At 39.2% G+C, this 15,083-nt stretch overlaps 1 protein-coding gene across 2 annotated transcripts in view; it reads right to left on the bottom strand.

Annotated features, from left to right (window-relative positions):
- The window catches only part of CDKAL1 (CDK5 regulatory subunit associated protein 1 like 1), a 2,132,645-nt gene that overhangs the window by 784,933 nt on the left and 1,332,629 nt on the right, over positions 1-15,083 (bottom strand). For both annotated transcript variants that reach the window (XM_029590755.1, XM_029590756.1), the window contains exon 10: positions 9,036-9,202. In XM_029590755.1, the coding sequence (XP_029446615.1) occupies positions 9,036-9,202 (167 nt within the window). The remainder of the gene's footprint in view (positions 1-9,035; positions 9,203-15,083) is intronic.

Raw genomic sequence — 15,083 nt, 5'->3', positions numbered from 1 at the left:
GGCTATGGCTGCAATTAACTGACCTGTGAAGTTTTTCAACATTCAGCACTGCTGCTTGAGATCAAGTACACCGCTATTACTCAAAAAAAAAAAAAATGCACAAAGATAATCAAACATTAACCCATTGGTGGCAAGACCAGCATGTCATGCAAAGCGTATCGGTATTTTGTTTGTCATTTAACTCTCATTTACATCTCCTGGCATTAGGATGACTGTCGGAGAATTGCAGGTCTCCTTGTTAACTGATGGCTGGAAGAGGAACATCCTCTCTCTTCACTGACGCTCGGGCACCAACATAGGTCACCCCTAGCAATGACAATTGTCCTTTCATGTACTTAGATGGATCTCCTCTGCAACATGTCCACACTCACCGAGTCAGCTGAACTAAACCTCAAGCTAACAATGGGATGGCCTGACCTAGCTGTGTTTAATGCATCATACTGCAATCCACAAAAAAAAAAATGATACAATGGGGTACTAAAAATTATTTAGTGAAAAATTCAAACTTCAACGAGTGAGATGTAAATGCCCAACAATATGCTAATCTAGGAGACTTTCTTAACATACAAATGTCTTTGCATTCATCAATTTCACAGCATTTTATACATGTTCATTAATGCAAATGTGAAAAAAATTGTGCACAATATAAAGTGAAATTCTACCAGCAGGATTTATGAAATAAAATAATGCCTAACTCTGAAGCACATCAAACAGCAGGTGTTCCTCAATCCAAGAACCTGTTTCCTTCTAACAAATCACAAATGCTTAGATGTCTCCGAGAGTAGATCCCTGAAGCAAAATCAGTTTGAAACATCAGGCCAACAACTGTCCGATGATAGAGTTTGTATATTATAAGGAGGAAACAGTTCATTGGATTTAGAAAACTTGAGTTGTGTGTGATTCGGGGTTAGGAAGTATTTTAGTTCATAAATTATATTGGCAGATTTTCACTTTATATTGTGCACAATCTTTTGTACATTTGCATTGATGAACACATAAAATGCTATCAGACTGATGAGTGCAAAATACATCTATATGAAAATGCACTCATGTTATCAGTCTTCTACATTAGCAGAATGATGTTGATATTTGTCTCTCTCAGTGGAATTTGGATTTTTACTAGATCATTTTGATACCCCTTTTGATGTTCACTCATTTTGATGGCTTTTTTGAGTGATTTTACAATGTGGCATTAACCACAATGCATGCACAATGTATTCAGTATCGGCCAGGCTGCTTTTGGAAACTGCACGCTGTGTGTGTGTGTGCGCAAGGCAGGGGCACAGTAGATACTAAGGGTATTTTGTTTTCCTGGAAAGATGTATTTGCCAAACCAAACAATCACTTAAATGTGACTAGGTGTGACTGTAGCAAACAGTCACTGTGTATCACATTTCCCCTACCCTCCTTCCCATCCCCAATTGAACAGGATGTGATTTTTGTTATTTTTGGGTTTTTTTTAAAGGAATCTGACGGTCTTTAATTGAGGTGGGTACTTTTTAGGGAGGATTAATCCACTGTAGGGTCAAATGCATCATGTTATGTAGCAGGAAATAATCACTGAATTTCCATAGATTTTCTGCTATCATTTTGAACCTCAGGCAGCAGAGACTAAGACTATTGTTTTTCCTACTAAAAAAAAAAATTATTTTTCAATTTACAAAAGAGTACAACTGCAACCATTCTGTTTTGAATGGTTTTACAGATAATTCTTTATCAAAAGTTGTTCTAAAAAACAATGCTTGACCCTCATTTCCTCAAATTTCATGAAATACATATAGTTTAATGCACAATGTAATAAGTGAACATAGCAACTAGGAGGTTTTGTCAAGTGCAGATGATCATGCCTGTATAAAGATCAGCAAATATATAAACTTTAAAAATATATGATAATGTGCCCAGGTCACAAATTTGAACTTGAATTATTTCAAAATTGGTTGCGACACCTGTTTCTGCCTTAAACTACAGTGACAATATGCAAGGACAATTATGACTAATTTAAATTAAACTATTAGTATGATGCCATTAAAATCTATAGCAAAGGAAAAAAACAGCTCTGCCTGAAATGATCCTTCTCATTAACAGCTCTTTCAACCAACAATGGTTATCATAAGGACAAAATTATTTCTTTAAAGAAACTTTTAGAGTGGTTTTCCATGCAACCGAAGATTGCACTAATTATTCATGAAGCTAAGGTAGATCAGGAACAGAACATTTAATTTGTGTATGTGTTGGAGAGACAAATTACCTACCTAGACAGTCGACAGGAACTAGGCCAGAGTTATTGTTTCTCTAGCTCTATAAGTGCATAAACCAATATTAAACTCTCAATGTTACAATACAAAATTAAGAACGGCAAAAACCCCTAGAGCTGAGATGGCAAAGTACAGGCATCAGTGCTAAGGTAGGCACTGACAGAGGACTGCCAAATTATTTTCTTACATTACTGAGCACAGGTGCCGGTTGGGGAAATGTAAATCCCACTAGCTAGGCTCTCCCTGCTTGTGTCTTAGGCTTGGTGTGACTCCAACAACAACAGTGCTCTCAAAATAGGCTGTACGCGTGTACATATGCACACCATTTTATATGGATGTGCACATGTGCGTGCAAATGTCGCCTCTACCGCCTGAAGTGGGAGGAGTTTAGGAGACACGAGCGCCGATGCAATCAGAACTTTTCCCAGTTCGTTCCCAGTTTGTCCAGGTAAAGAAAAGGACTTCGTAACCCCCCCCCCCCCAGCTAAGTCGCCTCCCTTTTTCCCTCTGACTAGCCTAGATTATTTTATTTTACAGCTTACATGCAATCCATGGCAGAAGTAAAGTTACACGGTAGGGGATCCTACTTGGGCGCGTAAGTATTTAGGCTCAGAGTTCATTTTAAAAAATCCTGGAATGCCCATACCCCCCACCCTCGCTCGTTTTTAGGAAAAAGGTTTCTGCACGGACCAGGACATAGGCACGGATGTGACTTTTGTGCATATCTCCAGGCTTTGTCATGCGCAGGGCTTTGAAAACTCACCTTAATCAGTGTAATATCTTTGGTAAGGAACGACTATGATCCCTCCTATCACACCACTTTCTAGGACTCATAGGGTAATCCTTTTACGACGAGTTACAATTGCTTAACTTGGCTACTGTTGTATGCATTACCATCGCTAAGCTAGACTTCTCAAGATAAGGTCGAAGCCTGCATGCGACACACTTGGAAATAAAAAAAAGAACTTTTAGATACAGATGCAACATCTTCCAGTTATGAGAAGACTGGTGTCAGACAGTATTATTGCTGAATTGTTCACCTGCTCTAGAATGGCTTTAAGGTTTGTACCGTCTTGTAAGAATTAGTAAATTTTCCACAGAGCCTTTGGTAGGGATTTTGTTACATGCTGTGCATTTAGAGAGGTTCTTAGGGATGGCTGTTTATGATGATCTCAAGATAGCAAAACAGTACAATAAAATGCTTTCTGGATGTAATATTGGTATTGCATTGCACTGTTTATTTCTTTGTTATATTGTACTTTATGGTTTGTACTGACAGCTTAGCGCCTTGGTGAGAAAAGTTGGTGGACCAGGCCTTTTCTGGATTTGAGGTTTACTTCCCCTTTTTTTATTTGAGTGTTATTTGTATATTTTTATTTATTTTGATTATAAATTTACGATGTCTTTTCATTTTGTGTTTATTATTTATTTTAGAGTATTTATAGGGTCCTTCGTTTTCAGTTTAAACTGATGTTCTCCCATAAATTCCAGATATTTCCAAAAGTGACAGTCGATTTAAACCGATATTCACCCTAATTTCACAATGATTAAAAAGCTCTTCAAGGGCTGTAGCTGTAATGTTTCAAGGCCTCCAGCCACTGTTGGAAGCCAGTGTGGGCCAAAGCATAAGTTGTATTTCAAGCCCCATCCCACCCTCCACCAGTTAACGCGCTTACTCTCCAGTGCCACCCATGTTGCACTTAAAGTCCCGCCCCCTCAAGCCCCAAGCAGCGAAAGGGCCTGCAGTTTGGTGCTGTGAATGTGTTTGAAGTAGGCCCTATCCCCAGCAGGCTCTAGCCCTGCACAAAAAGCAGAAGTGCGGTGCTGCAGCGCGTGGGAGCCTCAAGCATACTGTCAAAGGAAAGAGGAGAAACCTGAAGCCATCACTGGTAACGACTGGTGCTGTTGTGATGCAATGACGGGGGGACTCAGGGAGAGAGGGATATGCAAGGCAGGGGATGGGGATATAAAGTTAGGGATGCTAAGTGGGTGGGTGGGACAATCTGCCTACTATTTTTTTTTTTTTTTATTGTCCTGGCTTCTGTCCACCAAAACAAACAGCAATATTTACCTAGAAAAATTAGTCTTTTTTTCAACTGATTTTCTCCTGTCTTGTCATAATAAACCCTGATAAATTCCAGGTAAAAATAAAGAGCAATAAAAACTGAAAATGAAGGTTCCTATTTATTTATTTATGAATTTTAGTCTGAATTAGTGGTCCTCCGATGAACCAGAAAGGCGATAAACAAACTTCAGATTAGATTAAATTAGGTTAGATTTAACGATGACAGCTCAAGTGCCCTTCCTAATACAAATGCAAACTAGTTTTACGATGGGTCAGCTGGCCACTGAAGGACTCCTTTGAATACCATTATCTTCTTGGACAGGGATGCAAGCTCACAAGCTGCTATTGTCTGAAAGCAGCAGGTGAAATTTCTGGAAGGCCTGAGATGAACCGGGTTCTCCAATTCTTACTCTGCGATTGAACAGACAAACTCATGCACTGACAGGGACATATAGACTGTCTGCTTCCTTGAAAGGCTTCTTTTAGAGAGCAATCTTAATGCATTTCCAGTTTTATTTTTTCTGCAACATGAGCCAGTAGTCCTTGCTTAAACAGAAAATAACTCTCAGCAGCTCAGAATCTGCTCTAGTTCTCCACTTTTCTTCCTCTATATCAAAAGAGAAATTAAAAAGTTTTGTTTTAAGACATTTAAGTTCCCATTCTCATCTTATTTCTCCTTCTGTTGCAAGGTCAGCTTCAGCAGGAAAAGGCAACACCAAATTGTCTCGGAGGAAAGGAACAGCTTTGCTCTAACGTATAACTGTAGAAGTAAACCAGGGTATTGCCCTCATGTTCCAAAATATGACAGTGAGGGGGCAGGACTGTGAATGCCAGGTAAAGGACAAGTCTGCTTTGGATTTAGGTACTTTTTCGGGCTCTTTGGTGTCTTCCACTAGTGCCTTGGAAATGAGTTCATTTAGTTTTCTTGTCATTTTCAGCTTTTTTCTGTCTTTAAAATCTTTCCCATCTGTCTTTAATGTCTTTTACTACCCACAGTCATTTCTGACATGTTGGATTCTTTTTTAAAAGACAAAAACAAATATGCTAGAGCAGATCTAGTAATGCAGCTCAAAAGAAAAAAAAGTATGAGAGATGCTTTAAAACATCTGAGGCATTTTAAATAGTGCACACTATCAGATTTAATGCCAGGCTGCGGGATCGTGGGTTTCCTGCCTCTTCTTCTCTACAAGATGCAAAATACTGGCACATGAGCCCTGTAGTGAGTAGCATCCTTTAGCAGGCTGTGCTGTAATCATCCTCCTTAACAGCAGTAGGCAGTATAGGAGGAAAAAGAGGTGTTTCACCCAAGGTTGTTCCTCTCTGTATGCAATGCATAAAAAAGAAGACTGGGAAGGGAAAGAGGTGGTCTGCTGTCCCATGGCAAATGTTTCAAGACAGGACAAACTAAAGGGGATGACACATGGGGGGGGGGCAGGGGGAGGACAAAGATGGCAAAAGGGATAATGGCTAGTTCAGCCCTGCTTCTCAATGGAAAAAGATGGTTCAGAAGAGAAACAGAGAGATAAAGGTGGAGAAGGAGAGAGGGAGGGAAGGAGAAAAGGTAGCAGAGCAGTCAGGTAGATCTGAAACTTAAGAATGGCAAAGAGCTGGAAAGAACATTCAGAAACCTAGCTTAAAAATATACAAGGCTAAGAGAAACAGAAGAGGATATTAAAGGGAATAAGTGGACAGACAGAACTGCAGACATATAGAGAAGTGGAAAAAGAGCGATGGGGAATATAGAGGAGGTAGAGGGTGGTGACCTCAATATTTATAAATTTGACCCTGCCATTTGTTGCCAGTAGGACGTTGTCCCATTTTAAAACAGTTTTTTAAATGAATCTTATACTAAGTACTAAGCATTCTCTCAGAAGTGAATGTGCCCCATGGACATCAGTATCCTCTGACATTTAGATACTGTTGCTACGGCAGCCTGATCCCTTACTCAATACTATCAGCATAAGGCATACAATAAAAAGCTCTCTCTCCTTCTTGAGCAGGAGAGAACAGGTGTTCATGAGGAGTTTGCCTCAAGAGCTCCCAAAGCTGGCTTAAGTTTCTCCCTGCCTTGCTATTTTTAAATAGTAGCGTTATCAAGTCTGACTATCAGAACAAGATGTTCTGAAGTGCAGTACAACTTTTAGCTATGCCTCCATATTTTCACACCTCAAATCAATGCTGCCTTTTCTCCTTTCTTTTATTCTCCTTTCTTTATTTCTGTGCTTTCTCTAAGGCACATCACAGCTCCTATACTGCAGATTTTCAGAAGCAAATAGGAAAGCTGTAAGAGATAAAGTGTGCAGGTAGTCAGTGATAGCTATTACAATGCACAGCAGAGTCAAAAAGAGCCGAGGTGCTAAGGCGACAAAGCCTCGCAGGTGGGCAGAAAATCTTGAGATATTGTACACAAAAGACAGAAGCCCTTTTCTCACTTTAATGGCTGTAGAAATGAGAAGAGGAGATGAAAAGTAATAATGTTTTAAAGTCTTAAGAACACAACACAGTTGTAAGGATATTCATCAACAATGCTAGAAATCTTTTCTTCTCCTGTACATGGTGGTCATGAAGAGATTCAAACTCAGTAAACTAAACAATAGGCTACCATGTTATTCTGTGTAATTTAAAGTTGTGGTAATGAATAGGGTGGAACTAAAAAAAACAAACAAACGATGATTAGCAATTCTATACATGAATTTATCCTCTTACAAAAGTGAAAAAAAAAAGCTTTATCAAAACTTTGATTTAATTTGCATATCAATTTAAAATTAAACCATGAATGAGCAACACAGATACATCATGCCAATGAATATACATATTCAGCATGGTATGGAATAATTACTGCATTATTCAGAAAATTATGTAAAATAATGCTATGATGAAAATAATTTCTGGTTAGCTGTGGAAATATATAGCAACAATAAAAGAAAAACATAGTGGAATCACTATAACATTTAGTTGCCTGCTCTAACAAATGTGGAAGTAAAAGGAAAGACAGATAAGAAAGAATGGGAAATGGTTATCGCAATCCCAAATTCATTATGAATTTGCATATTAATGATGCATGAGAATGTCTCTACACTAAAACAACTAAAAATGTCCCATCATTTGTAATTTAGAATATATACTGAAATGATTTGACTGAAACATTGATTTTAGAATGTCAGTTTTATATGAAAAAATGTTTGTGAGCAAATAAGAGTGCCACAGTTATAAACATAAAAAACAGCAAGTACTGAAAGCAGCAGCAACAGGTGTATCCAAAAGGATGGACTTTGGGCTATATAAGAAAAATACATTTCTTCAATACATTTCCACAAAGGAAAAAGCACAAACCACACAAATGTGAAACCTGGTTCTTTAAAGCCTTAACTAGTCAAAGCTAAAGTCAACATAGTTAATTCTGTCAAAAACTTCCAACTAGGTATTAAAGTGATGTTTTTGGAGGACCACCAGGTGGGAGGGAGGAGACAGGCTAAGAAATGCTGGCTTTGCACAAATCACACTTGAAATGTCATCCGCCCAGTTTGCCTTTTATTAAATAACCCATTCCCTAGCCAGCCTTTGTACTTTGAAAACTGTCCTGCTTTTTTTGTTTTTTTTTTTAATACTAAGCTTCTGCAAACAGTGTTTTATCTTTTAGGAGAAATGAAATGTAGCCATTGGTACACAAGAAGATTAGACCACAATTGGCCATTTATGTTGGACAGCACTCTTTCTGCTCCCTAAGTTTTAAGGATCTACACTTATACAATATACATGCAGTACTCTCTTCGTAGAGGAAAATAGCTTGCACCACATTGTGAGCAACCTTGTGTTTCAATTAATTTGCTTAGCTTTGTTTTATACCAGACTGTTGAAAATATGTGGAGGAAAAGAAAAAAAATGGACCTGAATTACCTGAAGTTGGGTTCCTTATATGAGATATAGGAAGCTTATGTGGACCATCTGAGACAATAATTCAGAACAATTTGTTGGCAGATTTTTTTTCACCATCCTAACTCCTGCCTTTCATCAATTTATATGTTGAGGTGAATCAAATGCAATAAAGAATTTTGTATGACAAAACTTTAAATCTTCTTCCCTCACCTCTATTGCACTATCAAGATGGCTCACTCTCAAGTCTGTAGGAATCTGTTTTAATGTGCACATTCCCTAGGCCAAGGATGAGTTTTTTCCAAGGATTGCTGATACTTATGAGCAAGCAGGCAGTCATCTAAGTTCAGATGTAAACACGAGCCTGATAATCTCTCACCGTCATAAAATGTGCAGGGCACACACACATTGCAATATTACCTTGAAAACGTTTGGCGTATTGAACAGTATCTTTCGACTGAAAATCAATACTGCAACTTGGGAACAAGCTTAGTTTGTACAAGACCAAATGTGTGAGGACATGGTGGCCAAGAAAATTCACAGATCCTGGGGCGTTGTGAAGTACGTGAGAGTATTGTTAAATTAAAAAAAAAACCAACTATTGTGACTTTCTATACTAGATACTAAACAATAAGATAAGGTATATGCAAGTTGGTTAACAATGTAGAGTAAACATATTAAGTGCTTTACTAGACTAAGATTCTCAGAGAGCCATCCTATAAGCTGTTGTTGCAAAGTGTAAACTATAGAAACTTTAACCAAAACCCAATAGAAATCTTTTCAGGACACTTATATGGACTTGATTAGTTAACGTCTGGCAGTGGGTAAATGGTTCTCCTTACCTCCAGATGTTCTAAAATATAGGGAGGGTTTGTCATGCCAAGTCTCAAGAAAGCTCCCTCAGGAATCGCTTCCACCAGCTTCCACAGGAGCGTTGGGAGGTCTGTGCCAATGTCTCTGCCATAGGCTCCTGTGTCTTCACTGGTCAGCCATATCTCGCAAACACCCTCTGTGAAAAAAGGAAGGAGACAACAAATATGTGTTAGTGCTGCTAATTTTATCATACAGCTGCTCACCCTTTTTAATGCAGTAATTCACAAGACTATTATGCAGCCAGGCTGAATGTTCAATTGTAAAGAGAGAGAGAGAGGCTTATCCCATGGGCAGCAGTGGGTTATTAAGTTCATTTTATGAGTGCCAGAGTGCTACAACAATGCAGTAAATTATGACTGTGTTCTAGGGGAGAGATTAACATTCATGACCATTGACTAACATGTTGCATTTTAAACAGTATCTTATTCAAGGCTAATCGCGCAGACACACTTTGGACTATATTTCGGGTTTTCTCAGCTCCACAAATATTGCCACAGAAACAGTAATTCTAAAGAAATGTTCAGGACTAGCTACAAACGATTCTATTACAAGAAGCCAAGGTACATTTAAAAGCCAGGAGTAACCTCATCTTGATTAGGTGTTAAGATGGGGCTAATAGGATATATATCTGGGGGGGGGGGGGGGGGGGGAGGGAAGAGTATGCAGCTCAGGCATGGTATGCTCTAATCTATGGACATTGGAAAGTATCAACCAGTGAACCCATTTTTTTTCTGTGATACTCTTAACTATTTTTCCTTGTGCCATGTACCTTACTTGTTGAAATTAATAAACACATTTAAACATACAAGCCAGAAGTAGCTAACACACTAACAGCTGGTTGTCAACGGTGGTACTGATCATATGCCCTGGAATTACTGCTATTACAGATTGTAAACAGCAAGGATAGGGTGCTGTATGCATGTTTTTCTTAAAAAAAAAAAAAAAAAAAAAGAAGGCTATCACTGTTGCATGGCCAAGTAGTTGGAAAAACTATTTCCTGGCAGCCAGCATCCTATTTTTCATTCTTCAGGAAGTACTGTATGTGGTTTGTTTTGTCCGTGTACAATACAACAGCTGGAATAAACATCCTCCTGCTTACAGTTCATGTGTAAGAGGGAAGGGGAGAGGACAGGGGCAGAATAAGTGGAGCAAGATCTAAATTCAGAAAGGGGTGTTTTTAATTTTATTGTGTTTTACCTATTGTGTAAGTCACCTCTACTCTATGAATACAGTATTTATTGTTTTTACTTAGCTCATGCCTTTTCATTGGTAGCTTAAGGAAAGTTATATTCTGGTACAGTAAGTATTTCTCTGTACCCAGGTGGTTTACAATCTAACAGGCCGATACAGTACAGTGCGCTCTTGGACGCACGTTTTCCCTTACCCCTTATTCAGTAAGGGGAGGAAAACGCGCGTCCAACCCGCAGCACCTAAGAGCGCCCTCAACATGCAAATGCATGTTGATGGCCCTATTAGGTATGCTTGCGGGATACAGAAAGTAAAATGTGCAGCCAAGCCGCACATTTTACTTTCAGAAATTAGCGCCGACCCAAAGGTCGGCGCTAATTTCTTCTGGTGCCGGGAAAGTGCACAGAAAAGCAGTAAAAACTGCTTTTCTGTGCACCCTCTGACTTAATATCATGGCGATATTAAGTCGGAGGTCCCGAAAAGTAACAAAAGTAAAAAAAAAAAAAAAAATGTGAATTCAGCCCGCAGCTGTCGGGCCGAAAACCGGACGCTCAATTTTGCCGGCATCCGGTTTCCGAGCCCATGGCTGTCAGCGGGCTCGAGAACCGACGCCGGCAAAATTGAGCGTCGGCTGTCAAACCCGCTGACAGCCGCCGCTCCTGTCAAAAAGGAGGCGCTAGGGACGCGCTAGTGTTCCTAGCGCCTCCTTTTCCCCGTTTTTACCGCGTCGCCTAATTTAAATACAGAATCGCGAGCACCAGGAGAGCGGGCGTTCGTCCGCTCTCCCGCGGACTTTACTGTATTGGCCCGTAAATTTGTACCTGAGGCAATGTGAAGTGACTTACCCACAGATACAAGGAGCAACAGAGGTACTTGGTCTCTGGTTCTACACCTGCTGCTCTAACCACTAGGCCACTCCTCCACTCTGCTCTACATTAATAATCATCCTTTAGGGATCTTTGTGAATGAAATGTAATTTAAGAGAATTTCATGCCTCTATAAAGACATCAATATTGACTAGTAGAACTGAAGATGTAGATGGGATAAAGAATACCAATAGGCACAGTTAGGAAAATCAGTTTCACAAAATCACAATAATAATTTGTAATGACAGACAGGGAATATGGTTCCTAGTACTTAATGTAAGAACATTAACGATAGGCCTCAACTGAACCTGCAAGTTATTATGATTAGAAAGCATGAAATGCTGTTTAGTTAATGAAATCACTGTACTATCTAAACATTTCATACTTCATAATTCTGCATACAAAGAATCTGATAAAATGGAACTGCTCCTCACCAGAGTAAAAAACAAAAACTGTACTCACTAGGTTTACTTTTCTAATGATCATCTATCACATCATCACATCCATTATTACCTGTATGATATATTTCTTTCCTTAATAGGCATCAGAGAGGCTGGTATAGTGGCAAGTGTTTGGCACTGCCTTGTGAAAGACCCAGCTTTGATTCCCAGGTCAGGACTCAACTCCCCAGACAAGCCAAGGCTAGAATGCTATGGAATCCCTGAAAGGGATGTCTCAGCCATTGCTCATTAGTAAAACCTAATAACCAGAGCTAGGATCCACAGTAGCCAGGTTTAAGTGGGAGCCGTGGTTTGAGCTTCCGGCCAAGGATTGTCACTGGGCTGAGCTTGAGAGGAGGATATAAAAGATTAGAAAAAAAAACCAGGTAATTATGAATGAAAGCTCAAGATGACATAGCTCAATATATACTAGTTCTAATTGAGCTGAAAGCCCAAAGTGTAAGAGAAAGATCTTGTTAAACATTCTATGTATGTGGCATACAAAATGGAGTCTCTGGCAAAACAAAATGGATGCTTGCCTAGCGTTATGGCTATATAAATAAGCTTATTTGCAGAGCTGCCCTAAGACAAAGGAAGGATTATGTTCTGGAAACAGACACCTGGTTCTGATGCCAGGAAGACTAGGGTTTATAATTCTGTCCAAATTCCTCAATCAGCATTTGTGAACTTATCAAAAGATGTTTGCTTCGCATAGTCTGGTCAGTGTCATGATGACCCAAGGATAACCTGCTGCATTTGAAATAAACACAGGAAGTACTGGGCCAATCGGATTGCTACCCTGAAAGCTAATTGTTAATGAGCTCAGAAGTACAGAAAAGGAGAAACAAAGAACCAAGAGGCTTTTAGTCCACATGGATCCTCTGCTGCTCCCAGTCTGGAAGAGAACTTCTGTAATTCCCCTTAAAGAACTATAACTGTCTTCCAAATGAACTGAGCTGACACCGTATGCAGAGGGGACCCCTCCCAACTCCTTTCCAGCCATGAAGGATGGTTGATTCTCTAGTAGCCAGGGATGAGCTTGACACAGAAACTGCATAGCAAGGTATGGGTATTTGTTTTCTTCGGAGGGATTTAGTCAGAATGCCACAATGGTAATTTGTAAGTACAAGAAACAGTTGATTTGATATGCTAGTGCCTCACTGATTTTATAACAAGGTAATTTTCTATTAGCAATGTTTTCTGAATCCATGAACCTTTTATAAGGCTCTGATAAGTAATAAGCTTATAGTAGTAAGATCATTATGTTTAGTTCAAAAGAAATTCCTAAAAGAATTTTCATTCTCTAAGTCAAAAAATATAGTATTATTTTCTGATAAGCCAGGATTGTATATAAAGGTACTGTTATATAAGTTATTATATGCCGAGACCTTACAAAAACCATTCTGAGGAAAAACAAGTTCATTTTAGACTTGACTTCTGTGTGCCACACACACCTGGCTGTCCTCTAACTTGTCATATTAAAGAGAGATTTTGCAGGAGTCTCAATCATAAGTTTCACAGGTATTTGGTAACAAAGGTACCTTTCCTACAAGCTCTGAATCATAGAGAAAACCAATTTTAATTGAATATTTATTGCCTTTACTTTTTCAGTGTAATACATTCTCAAGGAGCATTTGAATCTCAATGACTTTAGAGTATCGCTTTAAAAAAAAACAAATTCAAGGAGTAGGCAACACATAATGCAAACTGATAGTTCTAATTGAAAAAAGTTGTATTTTTAACAAATTACAATTGTATTTTCATAGCATGATAAATTTTTAAAATCCTATTACAGATAATTAGAAATCCCTATGGGAAGCTCATGGGACCATATTCTACTTTATTTCTGTGAAATTCCTGTGTACTTGGTTTCAACAACTCCCCACTGTTGAGTTGAAAACCTTACATGAAATGAAAACAGAATAAACAGTAAACCAACTAAACAGGATGCTCAGAAGAACAGAGACAGAAAAGAGAACGTCTGTCATAACCTCTGTCTGCATGGCATTAAGACAGGATTATAAACTTAAAGAAACTGATAACTGAAAGAGAGGATGACTGCGTCATCCCTCTCCACCAAGAAGCCTGTGGTCAGATTCCTGCCGAGATACAAGGGGGGAAGAGGGAAGAAGTTATATGATCAAAATCACAGTACCGGCGGACAGGCATATCCCATCCTTTACTAAAGGGTGATGGAGAGAAAAGGTGAAAGAAAACAAATGTATATAAGGGGAGTAGTGTGGAACAGAGAAATAGCAAATTTGAGTACTGTAAACAGGATTCTCTGTAGGTAGCAGGATGAAATAGCCATGACAAGTAAATTATGTCATTTGATGACACCACACAGAGCCATTTCTCTAGCTCAGTAAAGTTTTATACTGAACAAGCCCATGAATTCTCCCACACAAGTTGCCTTATGAGCCCCTCAAATGATTGTAGAGCTTAGCTTTAGCTAGGCAGATGGCTCACCAGGGAGGTGGCAAGGTATTAAGCATGGCTAATTTATCCTGCTGTCTATGGAGAACCCCATTTACTATAAGCAAACAAGCTTCCTCTGTTGACAAGCAGCTGAATTCGCCATGACATGTGTGATGTCTCAAGTTGAGGGGTGTATGGCAGAGCACTTACTGAAAAAGCAACCTAGATCCTCCCTTGGATAGTGGACTATTGAATGAACAGGTTATACAAAGCTGCTTGCCCAGAGCTAGTCACTTCTGGGGAGATTATCTAGACCCAGTGATGGCAAACTCCAGTCGTTGAGTGCCACAAACAGGCCATATTTTCAGGCTATCTACAATGAATATGCATAAGAGATTTGCATACATTGCCTCTATAGTATGCAAATCATTTCATGCATATTCACTGTGGATAGCCTAAAAACCTGGCTTGTTTGTGGCACTCAAGGACTGGATTGCACCATCACCGATCTAGACAGTAATGGGACATGAAGATTTGACATGATAGCCAAGTTGCAACTGAGGTAGTCATGGCTTTCACTTGACGAGCTTTGACAGAGTATGGGATCTGGAAGCCAGCCACAGCATAGCAATGGGCAATATAGTCTGCTAGCAGGTTGGATAGTCTGTGGTTGGCAACAGCTATTCCCAGTCTGTTAGGATTGTAAGATGTGAAAAGTTGAGAAGCTTGACAATACAATTGAGTTCTCTTTCAATAATATATCAAGACTATTTTTCAGATAGTAAATGGATGACCTTCTTCCCTTTATGTACATAAGGTCTTGGAAAGAACATGGGCAAAACAATGGCTTGATTCAGATAAAAGATCAAAGCTACTTTTGGCAGAAACTCAGGGTGATTGTGGAGCACCACTCTGTTGTGGAAAAACTGTAGGTACAGAGAGTAATGAACCAATACTTGAAACTGAATGACTTCTGGCCAAAGTGATGGCAACTAGAAACAGCAATTTCCAGGTAAGGAAGTTTAAGGAAGCTAACAGCTCGTAGGGCAGCTTAATCAGTTATGACAAGACAATATTAAGATCCTTTGGCACCAGTGGCTTGGCA

Source organism: Rhinatrema bivittatum, chromosome 2 (assembly GCF_901001135.1).
Source record: "Rhinatrema bivittatum chromosome 2, aRhiBiv1.1, whole genome shotgun sequence".
NCBI classification, from domain to species: Eukaryota; Metazoa; Chordata; class Amphibia; order Gymnophiona; family Rhinatrematidae; genus Rhinatrema; species Rhinatrema bivittatum.
The sequence above is the reverse complement of the archived record's forward strand: the minus strand, read 5'-3'. Positions and strand labels throughout refer to the sequence as shown.